General features: G+C 45.1%; 2 protein-coding genes across 3 annotated transcripts in view; one reads left to right on the forward strand and one right to left on the reverse strand.

Moving 5' to 3' along the window:
• CCNYL1 (cyclin Y like 1) overlaps positions 1–2856 on the forward strand; it is a 39773-nt gene extending 36917 nt beyond the window's left edge. For both annotated transcript variants that reach the window (XM_053285160.1, XM_053285159.1), the window contains exon 10: positions 1183–2856. In XM_053285160.1, the coding sequence (XP_053141135.1) occupies positions 1183–1299 (117 nt within the window). In that variant the 3' untranslated portion in view covers positions 1300–2856. The remainder of the gene's footprint in view (positions 1–1182) is intronic.
• A 6263-nt stretch (positions 2857–9119) lies between these two features.
• FZD5 (frizzled class receptor 5) lies at positions 9120–18108 on the reverse strand. The gene has a single exon (XM_053284477.1). It carries the CDS (start codon positions 17027–17029, stop codon positions 15293–15295), a length of 1737 nt encoding a protein of 578 aa, XP_053140452.1. The 5' UTR covers positions 17030–18108; the 3' UTR covers positions 9120–15292.
• Between the last annotated feature and the right edge of the window lie 418 nt (positions 18109–18526).

The following is an 18526-nucleotide window of genomic DNA, read 5'->3' on the forward strand; positions in this document are numbered from 1 at the left end:
GGAGGAGGGTGTTGAGACTGTGTGTCCTTGAAGCGTCTGGCCTGCCTTGCCCCTCCCCTGCTCTTCTTAGGGTGTGATGGGTGCATACGCGAGCAGCTGTCTCTTCATGAGAGTAATGACCTTGGAAGTAGGTCTGTACTAGGGGCACTGATTTTAATGTTAATAACCATTTATACAGAACAGGCAAATGTTTCACTAGGAATTGGTACAAACATGCTTAACAAATTGTGCCTTGCTTGGAAATATATTGAGTCTGTGCTTCCCTGAAGCGGGCAATGGATCTTCTAGCTGAAAAGCAGCTTGTGAAACCTTGCCAAACTGAAGTGCAATACATGGGAATGTGTGCATTGTGAGTTGAATGTACGATCGGATGCTGCTTCCTCTCCACCTTTAAAAAAGGAAAAGGGTGAGGAAAGAATGCTGCTGCTCACATAAAGTATTTGCTTCCCTTCAGGGTTTTAAAAGTCTAGCTAGTAGATTTGCCTGGCCCTTGTAGAAGAACTGTTGTGGTTAACATAAGCACAAGTATAGTATGTGTTCAATTGATTGATCATTGATAAATGTAATCTGCACAATGTGCTGTTATAAGAGGTAATTCAACTAAATGGGTATCAATTACAGGGCACTTACAGTCACTCCTTTTTCCTGGCTCCCATAAGACTTCTGGCCTTCCACCAAAAGCCATTGGAGGTTTAATTAAACATTTACAGGTTAACCTTGTTATCCATGGAGGTTCTAGTCGCGACTGGATCCGCTGATAGCAAAACCACAGATAGTGAGGCATTGAGGCAATGGGAATCTGAGGGTTCGGTTCCTAGACCAGGGCGGGGATTAAAAAGGCTGAAAACTGAAGAAATAATTGAAAGTACTGCACTATCTCTGCGGGTTTCCAGCTGTCCATCAGTGCCGAGTGCTCAAAGCCACAATCCCACAACTTTTCTGTGAAAAACCAGCGGGGGTGGGGTGTATTTTCTCCAAAAGAGCCAGAAAATGGTGGCCTTGGTCATTTCCAGCCCCCTAGGAACCACAGACATGCAGTGTAATGCTTTTATTTACCATGTATACCGAGTTCAGGTGTCAGTTGCACGATCGCAGATATGCAGAACCATAGATGTTGGGGCCGCAAGTAATGAGGTCCACCTTCCAGTGCATTTATTCACTGTATCTGACTATATTTTATAGGCTATCTCCAGGCTGTGTGAGGACAAATACAAAGATTTGTCAAAAGCTGCTATGAGAAGATCTTTCAGTGCTGATAATTTAGTTGGTATTCGCCGTTCTAATGCCATCCTCTCCTGAGCAAGATGGAAAGCTGTGACATTGTGGCACCAGCATTCCTATGGACCAGGAATACCACCACCACCACCACTCCAAGCTCACAAGTCAGCAGTGATGGTATCTTCCAGCCAGAGGACGGGGTGAGCCTATCAAGCCAAGAAAGCCCGGAGCCAGAGGAGCATAATTCCATGGGGAAATACAATGGGACCTTGTCAAATCGGCACACCCCTTTCAGAATCCAGAGGTGCAAAAACTTCTCTTCCCCCCCCCTTTCTCCCCTCTCCTCCCCCACCTCTCCAATCCACAGATGTTTGCTTACTGTGTAGGCCTATAGCTGTGAACTGTGAGTTTTTAATGACTAGTTTTAAATTTTAGAATTTGAACATTAACACGATGATAGTCACAATGTTCTTTCCCCATCAGTCATGCAGGACCGTGCTGCCATGTCTTTCGGAGTCAATGCAGTGTTAATGGGACTCTTAACACGGTATAAAGCCACTCTGGAGCTGATGCTGTAGCACTGACGAGTGAAAGGTGACGGTTCTTCTCTTCTGGCCCTCCCACCCCCACTGTACACTTACTGTTGACGGCTGCACTGGTGTTCAGTTTAAGTCCAAGGAGCTGCTGAGCAGCAGGCTGTGCTGACTGACCGTGTAAACGCAATCTTGACACTTGAGATTTCAAGGGGTTGGGAATGTTAGGGACAGGAGCAGAGAAATGGTATTCAGTGTTAACTGGTCTGGAAACAAGTTGGTAGGGTCCATTTCTTGTCAACTTTGGTGCTTCTCATGTTCTTGTACTTCTAGTCAAGCCCTGTGAGAGAGACAGTCCATACTCCATTTCTTTGCCTGAAGTGCTGAATAGAGCAACATTGGGAGCTTAGCCCAAACAAGTGTACTGACTTGGTAATGAACTGACAATAAAGCTGCTCTGCTAAACTCTCCCCTACAAATAATTCATGTGGGGCAAGGCCTGCTTTTGTCCCATGCTTCCAAAAGACTTTAAATTTGCACGGTCTCAGACTTGTTCAGGGGATATGGTCGACATTTGCCATAACTGCTTTTAAGCTTTTTTCCCCCTTAAAAGCCTAATATGTAATGCCCCTTGCTGCAGAAGTAAACTTCTAGATTTGACTCTTGCTGTAAATTAAGTTGTCTTTTCCAGAATAGGAACTTGGAATGAATCAAATTTTCCTGCTCCTAAAACTGGGAATCATTAATGGATTTCCTGGGTTACAAACTTTAGCACCTCCCAGTCAAAAGGTTTAAGCGGTTTACCCATTAAAACATCCCACATGTAGAGTAGCACAAAGTCTTGTGCAGCCCTTCTTGCAGTTTCTGACTCCTTTGTTCTGTTTAATATCAAGCCCAACTTCCTCCTTGAGTGTTCTGGGGCACTCAGACTGTTAGTCTCCTGCAGTATTCTAATCTACCAGCTCCAGGCAGGCATTCTACAGAGTCTGTGGTTTCAGGTATTGATCACAGTTCAATTTTGAAACAAATGCTACATCTTCAGGTGGCTTTCCTTTCTCATGTTTGTATTAAAAGAGAAGCTAATAATAAACTCTATTTTAATTAAGATCGGGTGTGGCTTGTGTGCTTTGTATTTCTGTTCCAGGGCACTTATTTGAGTTGGATTAAAGCAAGGGTGTGTAACTTCAGCCATCATGTTTGGTGTTGGACTACAACTCCCAGTGATGAGAGTTGTAATCCAACAGCAGCTGGAAGACCAAAGTTGTGCACTACTGGATTAAAGTGTAGAATGAACCTCAACATTGAACCTCCCTGAGCCATTTTGGAAGGGCGGTATACAAATCTAATAAATAAATAAATAACCTGGGCTCAGCCCAGCAAGCATTGGTACTGTGCATCTTTTACTCATTCCAGTGTGGGGCATACATGAGCACCCTCAACAAGTTCCACAGAAATGATAGCTGTCTAAGGGAAGAAGGGGAACTGTCCGAAAGGATATTCTCGGATTCTTATAGTACAAAGGCTGCAGTTGTATACACAGCCTGGAATATGTCCCACTGAACTCATTGTGGCTTGCCACCTGATCTTACCCTTGCTTTTGGAAGCAAGTCTAATATAACCTCTCCAAATCCATACTGCAGTGCAAAATGAGTTGGAAGTGTGGCTGTCCAATGTCACTCCAGAATCTCATTTCCTCCACTTAGACGTTATAATGTTTCTTACTGAGTTAACTTGCTTCTGTACATCAAAACACATTCAAATTCTTCCAGAGCTCTTCAAACAGGTAAGAGTGCAACCTCAGGTTAAATAAATGCATGATTTTGTTCACATTGGGAATACACACTATAGTATACTCATAATGTCCAATGAACATACAGCAGGGCATTGGACTCAAATGTCACTTAATGCAAAAGTTCTATGGGTGGTGTAAAGCTAGGAGAGAAAGTGGGAGTGAAAAGAAGAGATGCATTCCTGAACATCTTTCCAGTCCAGCTTCTTGTGCACAGCAGTAGGGTACACACACAGCACTGGGTCTCCCAGGTCTGGCATATGAGGACTGTACGTTCTCACCCACCAAACAAATGGCTGGCACTGGGTTGTGGTGAGGACTGAAGGCTCACAGTGTAGAACAGGAAGGGCATAGTCAGAAATTCTGGGAAATGGAACAGTATATTACAATATTGCAGTTGGCCAAATGCAGCTGGATCGTCAAAGCTGGCCCTATTGAAGAATTCCAGATGGGTAGTATTTCCACAGAACAGCTTTTCCTGGTGCATAGGAGAGCTCTTGACAGCAAGAGGTGAGCCAGCCTTGTACGTGCTAGTTTCAGTGCAAGTTGTTTCCAATACACTTACTCTACCACATGAAGATAACATTAAAAGGAGCCCAACCCCATCCATTAATGTCTAATGTGCTTGATCAGAAGTTCAGTAGCTCATCAAGATTCAACAGGGCACCAACTCAAGTCAGTGCTGTTCTGCTGCCTCTGTATATATGAGTATGTTTTGTCTCCAAGGCAATTATATATTGAAACCTCTTAAAAAGGGGTTGGTAGGTAGAGGACATGCACTTAAGTAATGGAATAAATGTTAAGAACCGTCTATTGCTGAATAAGCGGGTAAGAGTCATGCAAGTGGAGAAGGAAGGAGTGTTCAAGTACAAGTGGAAGAGTGTGTGCTAAAAGAGCATGCCCCAACCACTGGAGTGAAGTTTCACTGGCTACTGCAACTGAGAGGGAGGCCCAGTGAGTGGAAGTGGCAGGTGCCTGAACCTCAAATCTGCATCAGTTTGTGGCTGAGATCTAACACATCTGGGCACCTGGGTGCTATATACAAGGTGTGGAAAGATGGTAAATAAGCATCATTGTGTGAGAGAGCTGCTCATAAAACATTCAAGTTATAGCTAGCATGAGGTGTGTGACATATAGAACCTACCTCCTATTTGTGGCTAATGAGTATGTGGCTCTAAGGCTTTCTTTTAACATGGGACAAGGCTAGTGCATAGAATGCCAGACTTGGGTGACCCGGGTTCAACTTTGCTCAAGCCATGAAGTTTGCTGGATAACCTTGAGACAATCCCTTTTTCAGCCATACACAGCACTCTGCACAAAGATACAACATAATAGCCCCCATGACTCTGAGCTCCTTGGGGAAATGCCATTCCCTTTTATTCACCGTCTGGCTGGGAGTTCTTCACATGGTTTCTCTTCTAGGCTAGGATTCTCAAATGTAAGCTCTATGGAGGAGGGCCTTCTCAAACTCTTTGGGGTCCCCAGTTTGGCCCAGAACAACTCCATTACACCACCCAAATTAGTAAACTATCTTCAGAGTGAGACAGTGATGCCTTTAGTAGAGCAAGTTGTCACTGATGGCTGCAACTGGATGTTGAGCAACAGCTCCTCCAATATTCTCTTTAAATAAGTACAGGTAGCAAGCTGGGATCGTGTAGCAGAATGGTGCAATGGGATAGCTTTTGTCTTAATTTACAGCATAGGAAATCAGAAGGGATGGAGATGGCAGCCTGTGGTCAGTAGACGAGTTGTTCTTAAAACAGATAACTTGGGGAAACTCGGATGTTGATAAATGTTTGAGGAGAGGGTAATGTTGGAGCAGTTGATAGGGACAACAGTGATGCTTCATAAAGGATTTTGATTATTAAGATGTGAATGGGTGGCACCCTGGAACTTGGTGGAGAGAGGCTTCTTTTCAGGACAAGAACCATTTTCTCATTCCTTCTGTTATATAAGCTGCTTTGAGAAGTTTTGTTGAAAAGCAGTATATATTTTTATCAAGGTACACATTACATTTTATATCCTCTTCCTCTAAGGAACTCAGATTAGTATTCTCACAATAACTCTGTGAGGAAAATGGTGATTTGTCCGAGGCCACCTAGTGAGCTTTGGAACAGATTCAAACCTCTACTGGATGACCGTTTGGGTGCTTCCTGTACCCAAACTCAACAGCTTCGTCATGGCAATCCATTGGCATAATGCTAAAAATGTGTACCTTAACAATAAGTTAGCACTCCTAGAATTTTCCAGTGTATTGGTGATAGTGAGCTGTTCGTATGCAAAGCTGACACTTTCCCAGCATCTCACCATCTAATATGTACACCAGGGATTCTCAACGTTGGGCCCCCAGATGTAATTGGACTTCAGCTCCCATACTCCCCAGCCAAATACCACTGTAGCTGGGAATTATGGGAGTTGAAGTCCAATAACATCTGGGAACCCAATGTTGAGAATCCCTGAAATTGGCTACTGATCTTCCTCTTAACCTCTCTGAAGTTAGGATGTATGAGCCATATTTCCTTGAGTAAGTAGTGGATTCTGCTGCAATAGTTCCACTGAGTTTAGAACAGTGAGACGGAATGAATTCAGATGTATTTACAGTAAGTTAAGTGGATGTTGGCATGCTACCTCCTGACTCAAATCTCCTATTCGGCAAAGAGATTGGCACCTCTGGGATGAGAAGTGGAAATAGGTAGCCACGATGTGGCCATCCCAGACACTCCCTGTGACATATCTGAAGTCCCGCTCAAGGCTCTGGCTCCCAGGGCCCAATTAAGCAAGCTGAAATAAGTTAGCTGCTATCTCCTACTGAGTTAAGAGATCAGCAAGTCTCTCTCCTATGATGCATTTGCCTGAGCACTGGCAAGGCAACAAGAACATCCGCTAGGATATATTATTTTCAGAATACATCCCAACCAGAACCCAAACTACTTTAAAAGAGTAAAGGGTTTATTTAGAGTACATGACACCAGGATCTGGTACTTGGCTAATTAAAAAACCAATGTATACTATAACCATCATTCTTCTATCCTTCTTTCAGTTGTTCTCCTTAATCCTTCCACTCCCTCTCTCCTACTCAACACATTCCATTTCACTCTGGCCATTGCACTTGGCAAGAAATCATCCCAGTCATCTTCTGCTAGGGTGGCCAAGCCACATCCTCAGCTGGCTCCTGTATCTTGAGGAGATGTCTGGAATGCAGAACAGAATCCAACTCCCCCCCAGTTGGAATGCTGCAGTGAAAAAAAACCACAAGAAGTTGGGCAAAAGAGCAGGGCTGTGCCTCACCTGGGGTTGCAAATTCTACTCAGCAGCATATGCTCTCGCCCAATGATTCCTTTGTTGGGGGGTATTGGGATGCTTACAGAGCTTGTGACTTTCTTAGAAAGCAGAAGGGTGCAAAACGTCTAGGGAACTTCTGCCTCCATATATCAGATCATGCTTTTTAGACTTTTGGAGAAAAGTGACCATGCCTGAAAACTGCTGTGGCTGAGACAGAGCCATGAATTGAGAAGCCCTTCCCTAGTTTGAATCCTGCCTCTTCCGTGAATGTACAAAGTGATTTTAGGCAAGCTGGAGCTCCCCCCCCCGCTTGCCACACCATTAGTCTCCCTTGCAGGTTGACAAGATAAAAGGATGTGAAGACTCCTGGACGCTTGGCAGTGGACTGCACACAGCAGGCTTAGCAGGTTCTCTTTACGCTTCCATGTCGGTAATAAAAATGACACGGTTCTCTCTGTGAAGGACCCTGGAGTGCCTTGTTAGCATCTGGAGTAAAATGAATTTGATGGAAGTTGTACCACTTTTGGTCTTGTGAATTATAGGTGTTCAGTCAAGAGCAACAACAGACTTGCACAATGGGAGTGGAATGTGCTCCGTGGCCAGGGCTAATCTAGGAGGGGGTCTGCTATTAAAGCTCTTCATTGCTTCTTGCTTCTGTAGCTTTTTACCAAAATGTTGGCGGGACCCCATGTCTGTTCTCTGCTCATGTCTATAGTGGTGTCAGAACCAAACCAGTGTTGGACTAGAGAAATGTTTTGTGTAAACGGGTGGGGGGGGGGTCTTGATAAATTGTAGGGAGTTTGTGGGTTGAGTGTGGTGGTGGTTCTTTTTTTAACAAACTGAAAACCATAGTAATATGTTGACTTTTGTTTCCTGCTGTAAGCCTATTAAGCAGTACTCTGAGAAAGGGAAAGAAGTGTATGCTTCCTGGGAAGACTATTTCAGAAACATAAGCTATGCAAAGCCTGGCAATGCAAGTGCTAGCAGGGAAGTACGAAGAAGGCACACTTCAGTATCAATTCAGGGTATATGGATACTCTCACTGAAAGGTTCTAGGTTCTCTTCAAGGCCCCAGCTCAGAAGCCTGCTGCTGCTACAAAGCTGAACTTCTGAAATAGTGTTTGCAGTGGTTTCTTTCCAGAAATAAATACATTCCCGTTCCCCACTGTGTTACAATGTAACATTTAGTTTTCTGGTCACCATAATCACAAACTAGGAAGCACAATTATGCTCGTTTGTTTTCTCGTAACTCTCTTCTGCGAAGTCTCTAAATACAATCTCCGGTTTCCTTCATATTTTCACAAAAAGTAATGTGCACACACAGTAGTCTTAAAACTGTTGTCCCCAGAATTAGACACAATGAATGTCTTTTTAAAACCACTTCTGCTTGAGGGGTTGTGGCTTTCTTCTATGACATGGTTCATGGGTAACTTCATACAAAATTTGATGCCTTTGTACAAAATCTTAAGAAATTATTTCATTTTAAGAAATCTATTTTATGAATACCCTATATTTGAATCCAAGACTAGGTTTTTTCCAAGTTCTTTGATGATTGAACTTTAGACTACCTTTCCCTCAATCTCTGAGTCTTCTTCCTTTAAAGTAAATACAGGTTATTTACTTGATAATACAATAAATACCTGTATCTAACCTGTATTTTTAAGGGGACCATCTTAAATGCCATAGTGGTGTAGTGGTTCAAGTGCTGGACTAGGACTGCGGAGACCCGAGTTCAAATCCCCATTCAGCCATGATACTTGCTGGGTGACTCTGGGCCAGTCACTTCTCTCTCAGCCTAACCTACGTCACAGGGTTGTTGCGAGGAGAAACCTAAGTATGTAGTACACTGCTCTGGGCAACCTGGAGGAAGAGCAGGATATAAAATGTAAAATAAATTTTAAAATGCAGAGTCGTCTTCTATGTGGGTAAATATGGTATGTGCAAATGAATGTCTGTGCTTCGGGATAGAATATTGCCTCCGTTTCTAGTCATTTTCCTCTACCATTGTACCAGTGTCTTGTTAAGACACTGCACATTTATTATCAATATTCAACTTCTGTAGTTCTGACAAATGTGCAAATTAAGTAGATGTTATGCAAAAATCAATTTTGACTTGTATGATTCTTCTTCAACTTAAGTTTCCTAGATCAAGATGTGCATTTTGTTCCCAACAGCCCTGTACGTTGATTACATGCAACAGGAAATTGCCAGTAAAAAGTATTAAAGACTTACACCAGTTTTTCTCATAGAGAATGATCCCTTAACTACAGTTGCAATAAACATGTTGAGTCACTTACTTAGATGACAGATTGAAGTTGGTTTATTTCCTCTTAAAGCTTTTTACAGAATCAACCAAGTGGTCTCTTTTTAACCCTCTTTTGGCATGGTATTATTAATCATATTGCAAGGAGTATTTCAAAAGCTTCATCTATACAAGGCACAATTGAAAGAGCAGCGAGACATAAGCATGAATGCAACATCAAGTCAAGTGATTTAATGCCCTGGGCTTCCATTGTGTTATCGATACCCTAAGCTGCTTCACTGTTGGCAAGAATACAACCTGCTTCCAACCCGTATCAAATGTTCACAAGAGATTCAGTATATACAAAATTAATTATTTTTATGTGACTATTTACATTCTATAACTACATGGTGCAATTCCATCTTGGAACATATTAATGTACATGATGATGCCTGGATTAAAGGAGCCCTGCAAGGGTCAAAATTAATAACTTGTACTTTGCCATTTTCTGCCCTTTTGAATATAATTCCATTCATTGCACAATGCGCTGCTGCTCAATTTTCAAACTCTTTAATTTTTTTCACCATGCCTTCTCCATTTAGTTTTCTTATGGTGAAAGCACAGCTTTTTGTTTCATTACAGTAATAACTTAATTGTATCAGACTACAAGCAAGCGACATATTAAAACACAAGGTTGAGTGACTTCAAACACATTCACAGTTTGGATCAGAATGGACACAGGGCCCTGGTCCATCCAGCCCAGCCCTTTGCAGCCCAGCCTTATTGGCTAAATAGGGCAGCCCACCAGGGCTTTGATAAGCCTTTGATAAGCCAGTTTTTGCTGCCTGCCTAGAACAGCCCACAGAAGGGGTTCTCAAGCACACAGCAGACCAGAGTAGTTAGCCGGTGTATCCAACCAGTTGACCCAAGACAAACTCCTTTACTTAAGATACGTCCTCTACTTAAGATATCTTTAACAGACGTTTGTTCTTTGTTCTCTGAAAGTTGTGGTGAGCGGAGCTATTGTTTGCTCCATGCCACCATTCTGTGGGGTACAACCTTAGAAAGTAAACAAACAAGTATGTTCTGATTTGGGGTCTGTGAAATCAGAATTTTCTACTGTACTCATGTTTAGCCAGAAAATGTGAGCTTGTGTTTATTTTTGTTTTGTTCCAAAAGAGGTTTGTGTCAATGCTTGTTAAATGTTAATTTCATATCAGCAGGATCCAGATCTCCCATGATGGTTGAGTCTCTGAAAGCAGTTGTAATGATTTCTTTAAGGAGGAGCATCTTCTCTGATGCTCCTCCTAAAATGCTCGGATCCTAAAAGGCATACCTGTCTCTTAGGAGAGGGTAGGTGGATCAGTACCCACATTTAGAAAGGGGCTGTTTAATCCCTTTTAAAAGATCTTCTCACCCTCTCTCTTTAAAGAGATTTTGTTCATTTCTGGAGCCTGAAGCATTGTACTCTTCAAGGCCCCAGCTCAATAGTTGAAATGCTGAATAGTTTCTCATATTTAAATCAATGTTATGATCTTCACAACTGAAAATCCATCTTTATCTATTAGTACTAGCCAGGGCCAGATCAATTCAAGATAATTAAATGAAGTTCTCGGGAGGTGTTGATCCACACATTGGGAATGTCAACCCAATACATTTGCTGCACTTCAGCCCATTGATTTCAATGGATTACAGCATGCCCAATGTTGTGTTGGATTGTGGCCTCAATGTTTAGGGCTGTTAAGGGTTGATTTACCTCTCAAGTTCACATTCAGATAACTGAGACCAATATTGTGAAGAAAATAAGAGGAGAAACTATTCAGTAATATTTTAAATGAAAATAGCTATAATATTTTATTAGTTGTAATTACAGTCAATACTGCTCAGCAGCATTTTCTAACAAATCTTCCTTAGAAACACAGCATGCAATGGATACAAAAACATGAAGAGTGAAGAGGGACACTAAGCAATCCCAGTCCCCATGCAGTCCTGGCACTTCCAGTGTTGTATTGAAAGAGGTTATGCACCCCACCACCACCCTGCAAACTGCCAATACCAGGCAAAACACCCTTGTGTCCATCATCATGCTCAATGGGTGCTTTCGATTCAGTTCCAGAAGTTCACTCTAGCCTTTTCCTTAGCTCTATGATGGGCCCTTTCCTTAATTAAAGATGGTCCTAAACTAATGTTCTGGTTAATGCAACTATAGTTGCATTTCTGTAGGGCGATAGGATTGATGGAGTGGGGTGGATACTGTATCCCCAGAATTATGGGGCTGGAAGAGACCAGAAGGCCATCCAATCCAATAGTTCCTTCAAGTCACCTCAATTCACATATATGTTAACCCACATAATCCAGACCACAGCATGCCAAATAGGAGTTAGATAGCATAAAGTATGCATAATAACCTGTGAAGTTTGTGTTTTTGCTTCAGGTCAGTCTTGGAGGAAGGGATACAAACTACCCTTTTAAAAAAAAAGTCACTAAATAAACCTTGCCATGTGAAAGTTTATTTCCTACCAAGTTAGACACCAGCCTCAGAAAATGTGGGGCCTAGCTTCACCCCACTCTGTATCCTGGCAGTCTTTAATACTCCAGCTTTCTTTGCATCATCTCATCCAAAATATTAATCATTTCAAGCCCTGTGCTTCTTACTAGGAATATTTGGGGTTGTTGGTGGTTGTTTTTTTAAAGTGAGAAGCAAGTTCACCAAAATCTCTGCTTCTAGCTGGATGTGCTTGGGTGGGGCCATCCCGTAAAACCGCTAAAACTCTCAATCTGTAGAAACTTAGCCAGGAAAGCTCTCCTTCCTCTTTCTGAAATGGGATCGAGAAGAAAGTGGTTCCAGCTACAGTTCAGAATGAAACATCTTTCACCAAATTCCTAGTGAGCCTCTGGTCTCACGACTCCATTTAGCCACCTCCTACATCATGTATATGTTTAACATTTGACACGACCAGTGTCGCATCCTTCCGCTCCAGGAACTGGCTGTGACCTTTTCAAATAATACACACTCCTTTTAGCGAGCCCCAGCAAATGCAAGACCTGCGATGGTCAGACAAAGCCTGAGAGTTCTTCTACTATCTCAGCAGTATGGCAGCCGCCTCCTCCTCACATTACTGCAATTGCACAAGAAAAAGAAGCTACACCACTGTGGCTCCCATGCTACTGAAGCAATGTAAGAACCTAGCCAGGTTCCTTCATGCTTTTCTCTATGTAGTAAGTGAGATCAGAATGCTGGATACATTAGACAAGTGCTGCTCTTGCAGACATGGCAAGCCAGGTACAGCTGGAAAGACACCCAAGCACAATGCAGCAAGTGGAGCCATCTAACAGGGTGGGTGGGGGTGAGGTGCTGGTATTAAGATTCTGTTAATTGTTATTTTTTTATTAAAGTGCAGGCTGGCTACAAATGGGTAAAGCAGAAATACCACTACCTTGTTAAAAGAATTGGAAACTGGAGGGAAGATACTGGATTTGTATTTCTCTCTCAAGAACTGTGGGATTGATTCAAAGTTAAACACTTTAGTCCCCCTGATTTCAATTGAAAGCGTTAAACCAACTTTAGCTTCCCTACTGAAATAAATGGAAACCATCTTCACTGAGAAGCCTTGTCTCGAGGGTGAGAGGGAGAGACATGAAAGCTCTGTGGCATTTGATCTATTCACATATGTAGGTCAAGTATGCACATGTGAACCAGCCCCTCTAAAGGAAAAGCGACACTGTTTTTGCTGCATCATAGTGGTGCCCTCCTGCAGGGAGAATCAGTGCTGAAGCAGCTGGCAGAAAGTAACCTCAAAGTCCTAGTTAAGTGGGTGGGTGGATCTGCTTTCTTCCCTCAGACTAAATGCAAAGAGGCGAGGTTCTCTTCTCTCCAAGAGTGTTCCGTTAGAGACAAAACTTGCCATTCTCTTTGCAAAGTGATCTCACCATTCTATAAAATAATCTTATGTTGATTTTTTTTTCATTTATCATTAAAGTGCAAACATTTAATATTGGAATAGGTAGGAGTGACCCTCGAAACTGCTGATCCATTGCCAAATCCACTATTTTATGTTAGTGGGGAGGTGTACCAGTTTAAGAGGGGTTAAAAAGCTTCCTTCAGAAGACATCTGCAGCTTGGGTTTCAATGTCAGGGATGTGCTGAACCCTTTCTGTAAAGTGTTGGGTATTGATTGTCATTGCCTATAGTTTTTGGCACAACTAATCCAACCTTAGGGGGCTGAACTAGGGTCAGAGTTTTACCTTATTTTTTAGAGAGAAGACATAAACACACACCTTAAAGATCTATGCTCACATAGACCAGGCCAACTATGGGCAATATTGCTCCCATTTAAAAATACCAATAGTCAAAACATTAAAACCATCTTGCCAGAAAATGGTAGAGGGCAGACAAAAAAACAGGCTTGTGGGGAGGGAAAGTTGTGTCTTTTCAAGTGTGTGTACAGAACCTTCAAAGTAGCAATCCTACACACATTTACTTGAGAGTAATCCCCACTGCAGTCAGTGAGACATGCTTCTGAAAAAGTTTGCATAGGTTCAGGCTTCCGTCATGCCAAAATATAAAGCAATTTGCTTATCCCATGCCAGTTGTTAGATGGGTTCCTTACCTCAAAAAGCAATTGGCACTCAAATGAACTCTGAAAATCTGTTTTTGTTTCACAAGAGTTAATTAGTGACAATTAACTCATAAAACAAATAACAGGTTTTCATTCCCTCATCTTCTGTTTTGGGCCAAATCTCCAAGGATAGGAGTGAGTAACCTTTAAAATAATCATTTTTGATTGAGTATGTTTAAAAGAAGCTTTCAGGCATTAGATTGTGAACACTAAAACAATGCACTTTTCCACAGGTGCAGAGAGAGAGAACGTATACATGTGTGAAGCTGAGGTGCTGTTTCTGGCTTTAACAAGGACTTCTTGCAAGCATCACTATCAATATTTAAATGCTGCCCTCCCTCCTTTCATTTGAAACTCATCTTTGCAGCTGTATAAGAGAAATTAATACTCACACCAATGGCTTTAAGTGGCTGCCTGCCATTCAATTGGGCAAGAGGTGTGAAGAAACTGATGATGGTCATCTTGCTCCATCCAAAAATAAAACCTGAAACTGGACTCTGTTTAACTCCACAACCTACAAGTAGATCCTCCCTTCCAACAGGTTGTCTATATATTTTCTCTTCAGTAGCATGTGCACTACTGAGACAGGTCAGCATTACAAAGATACCAATTCTGCTACTAGAAACCAGACAAACACATTTGCCTGCCCATCGTATCCCAGTTCATCTTAGTGGAATGGACCCTAAGCAACCATGTCTCAAATTAAGCAGTAAATGCACCCTAAGGGCCAAACTCCGTATCAGAGTGGAGGCACAGGTCCATCTCCCCCAAAAGAAACAGCTGCCAACACAGAGCAAAGGAATGGAGAAGAAGGCTGGCTTCACCAGTTGGCTTCCTGCTATTGGTTTGCTCAAAATCATCCATGCCAAGTGGGTAAAGGTACGGGGGGGGTCGGATTTTGAGTGGATAAGCAGGTAAAGGAAGGTAAAGCATTTAAGAAGGCGCTCTCCCTGTCAAATTCTTCTGCTCACAATTGCTGCTTCCATGGCAGCTCTCCATTAAAAAGAGAACGAGGGAGAGAGACTGTTTGGACAAGATGTACACAATTTGTGTTAAGATGTACAGTTTGGCCCCAATATATTCCTTGTACACTTTTTGCAAGGAGAGATGATATCGTCAACAAGGGTGTGCTCCTCTTTAGTCTTATTCAGACATTATTTGTACAGACATCTGTGGGCACATAGATGTTTTTGTATCAATGACTGTATATGTGTCTATTTTAAAAGTGAACTTGAACACAGGACACCTCAAATGCTGACAGAAAGTGTACTACTCTCTGTACACAGAATATAGCGGAATAACTGTATGTGTATACAGATCTGAATGTGCATACAATGTACACAGATTGTACATGCATTTAACATTATGTCTGAGTAGGGCTTTAATAAACCCTGCAATCATACGACATGGACAACGTGATCCCCCTGCCCCCGCCACGACACATGCACACACACACACACACCCCTCTTTTCAAAATGGGAGGTGAAGCAAATAGTCTCAGGGCGGAGAGAGCGAGAGCGCTCCAGGGTCCTTTCCAAACCTTTTCCAGCTGGGAGCGTAGTCATGCCATGCTTACCTGCTCCCAACTGTGACCAAACAAGGTGCGTTTTCATACATGGGACAGTGGGACTTGTTTGTGGTAAGAAGCCGAACTGGGCACCGCAGTCCTTGCTGTCAGTGCGGTGTTAGCTTCACTATACATGGCAGTGCTGATGGGCTTCCCACTCCTGCAACATCGACCTGTGAACCGCCTCCAAGACTCAAGAGTCTTGCCAGACCAAATCCAGACCCCAGAGGTAATACCCACCACCAGGCACATGAAATACTTCAACATGAAGACCGCATAGTCAGGCTTCAGCTTGTGCTTGTCGCCAGGGCAAGAGCAGTTCTGAGCAATCTCCCACCTCTCCCTGTAGTGCTGTTCATAGATGTAGCAAGCCACCACTATGGTGGCCGGAACAGTGTAAAGGACAGTGAAGATACCTATCCGGATCATCAGCTTCTCCAGCTTGTCCGTTTTTGTGCCCCCTTGTTTAATAACGCTCCGGATCCTGAAGAGGGACACAAAACCTGCTAGCAGAAACATGGTCCCAGTGAAGAGGTACACCACTAAGGGAGCCAACACAAAACCCCGGAGCTTGTCCAGGTTCTGATTTCCCACGTAGCAGATGCCAGCCACCGGGTCCCCATCCACTGAGCTCAGGGCTAGCACAGCTATGGACTTGACGCTCGGAATAAGCCAGGCCGCCATGTGAAAATACTGAGAGTAGCTAGCAATGGCCTCATTCCCCCATTTCATCCCAGCGGCCAGGAACCAGGTGAGAGACAAGATGACCCACCAGATGGAGCTGGCCATGCCAAAGAAGTAGATCAGGAGGAAGACCACGGTGCAGAGTGCAGGCCCTGTGGTCTCGTAGTGTATGTGGTTGTAATCTTTGTTGCAGGCTACACTGGCATGGCCCACAACAAGCCGGATGATGTAGCCAATGGACACAAAGAGATAGCAGGAGGACAAGAAAATGATGGGACGCTCTGGGTACTTGAACCTCTCCATGTCAATCAGGAACGTGGCCACCGTGGTGAAGGTGGAGATGAAACAGAGGACTGACCACAAGCCTATCCAGAAGGTGGCAAACGTCTTCTCATCTTGGGTGAAATAGGGCTGAAAGCAGGGGATGGCACAGTTGCGGACGTGACCTGTCTCAATCTTGTTGTAGAGAGGGTGGGTTTCTTTGGAGATTAAGACCAGAGGCTCTTTGCATTCACATGCCCGCTTACAGTCCCCACCAGGAGGATGCTGACCATTTAGTGGAGTGAGGTTTTTGTGGGTACCTTTGGAGGGACGAGTAGGTTTTGTAAAAAAGGGGGGCAACGTGGTGGTCTCCGTCCGGTTATAATCCATGCACAGCAACTCGGCATCTCCCAGGACCGGCAGCTTGTCGCAGTTCATCCTCTCCGGCCAAGCAAAACCGTATTGCCTCATCAGAGGAGAGCAGCCAGCCTTGGCCCTCTCGCACACTGACCGGCAGGGCGGCAGAGGCTTGGCATAGTCCAGTAAGCAGATGGGGGTGTACATGCTGCAGAGGAAAAACTTCAGGTCCAGAGAGCACTGGATCTCGACCAGCGGCCAGAACTGGTGCACCTCCAGCCCAGCTTCGTCTTGCGTGTCGTGGTTGAACTGGTTAGGCATGTAAGTGAAATTGTAGCCAATGCCCTTGCACATGGGCACGGTGATCTCTTGGCACACGATGGCTTTGGATGCAGCGGGCGCGGGGACGGGAGCCTCCAGCAGGAAGAGCAAAAGGCTCAACAAAGTGTCTCTCAGGCTAGGGCTGAACCCAGCCATGGCAAGCAGCACTACTAGCCAGCCAAACAAGAGCCCCAAGAGCAAGGTGGAATTATTCAGGCTGATGCGGGGAGGTTAAAACTAGGATTGCGATGACTGCTCCCAAGAAAGAGGATGTTGCCGGTCACAGGCAGGGTCTCCCAGGGTAACTCTCAAGGCACACATGATTGGATCCCCCCCACCCCACCCCCTCGAGTCTCATCTCCCTCTCTTAGGAACCCCAAGTCCTTATACCGACTGAGTGTTCCTTAGAAACTCTCCGGGCAGGTGTTTTAAGGGGGATAAAACCCGACAAAACAAAAAAAGACAAACTCCATAACAAACCAGCTTGGAGGCGACTCTCTCCCATGTCAATCAGCCTCTCTCCCTCTTCTTGGCAGTTCCGCGCAGGGACAGGAGCAAGAAGATCTGGAGCCGCCGCCGCCTCCGCCTCGAATTGGCCAACAGGAAAAGTTTGTTTTTAAACTCTACAGGCTGCGGGGTCCAAAAGTCCTTTCGGGGTAGTCCAGGGCAGAGAACAGGCTCGGATTGGGCCCAGCCGAGCCATGCAGCCGTGTGTGCGCGCCTCAGGAGAGCTGGCGCGCGTCCTCCTCGGCCCGATCGGCTTTCCTCCCCTCGGAGCGAAGTTTGTCCGCAGGACGCCAGGCAGGTCTGCGCGCCACGGAACCGGCCGGCCACGCTAAGGTGCCCGTCGCAGGGAGACGGAGGAGACCGGCCCCCGCACGCCGCTCTTGGTGTGCAGCCGCGTCCTCCTTGGCGGTAGCAGGCAGCCCGCGAGCTTCCGTCGGCTCCGCGGCCGGGGGATGCGTCCCCGAGGAGTCACCGCTGAGATCCAGGCGGGACGCTGCGGGTCAGGGACGCCCGCGTGGGGGCAACCACGATGCAGCCCGGCGGCTCCCGCTTCTCTGCCGTCTCGGCGGCGGCGGCGGCGTGCCGAGCCGAAGAAGCGCCACCGCAGGCGAATGGAGCTCCCAGCCGGAGCCACCTGCGCTCTAAAGCAAGGGCTGCAAGACCGCCTCCCGGGCCCGCCCACCCGCGCTGGAGTTCCTCCTGGGAGACGCCCCCTTCGCCTTCCCTCCTTCCGAAAGAGGCGGCTGGCGGCGGGCGGGAGGCGTCCTAGGGAAGCCTCTTCGCCCACAACGCCCTCCGGGAAGTCTCTGCCACGGGACATGATGCCAAGGGCTCCGGGCTTCAATGGGGTTCGACCAATGCACACGAGGGTTAGGCCCATCCACGGCTGCTAGCCAATCGGCTCAATTGAACCTCCATATCCAGAGGCAGTATGCTTCCGTGGTTGGTTTACTCAGCCAGCAGTATGCCTCTGACTACCAGTTGCTGAGTGAGTAAAGCACGGAGCGCTGCGCGGGATGACAGTGACCTTGATGCCCTGATGGCCTGTTGCAGCAGGGCAGTTGCCATGTCCTTACTGGCCCCTGATGCTGCTCTCCGTTCTGAGATTTTAAAGGTAAAGTGTGCCATCAAGTCGATTTCGACTCC

Source organism: Hemicordylus capensis, chromosome 1 (assembly GCF_027244095.1).
Source record: "Hemicordylus capensis ecotype Gifberg chromosome 1, rHemCap1.1.pri, whole genome shotgun sequence".
NCBI lineage: Eukaryota > Metazoa > Chordata > Lepidosauria > Squamata > Cordylidae > Hemicordylus > Hemicordylus capensis.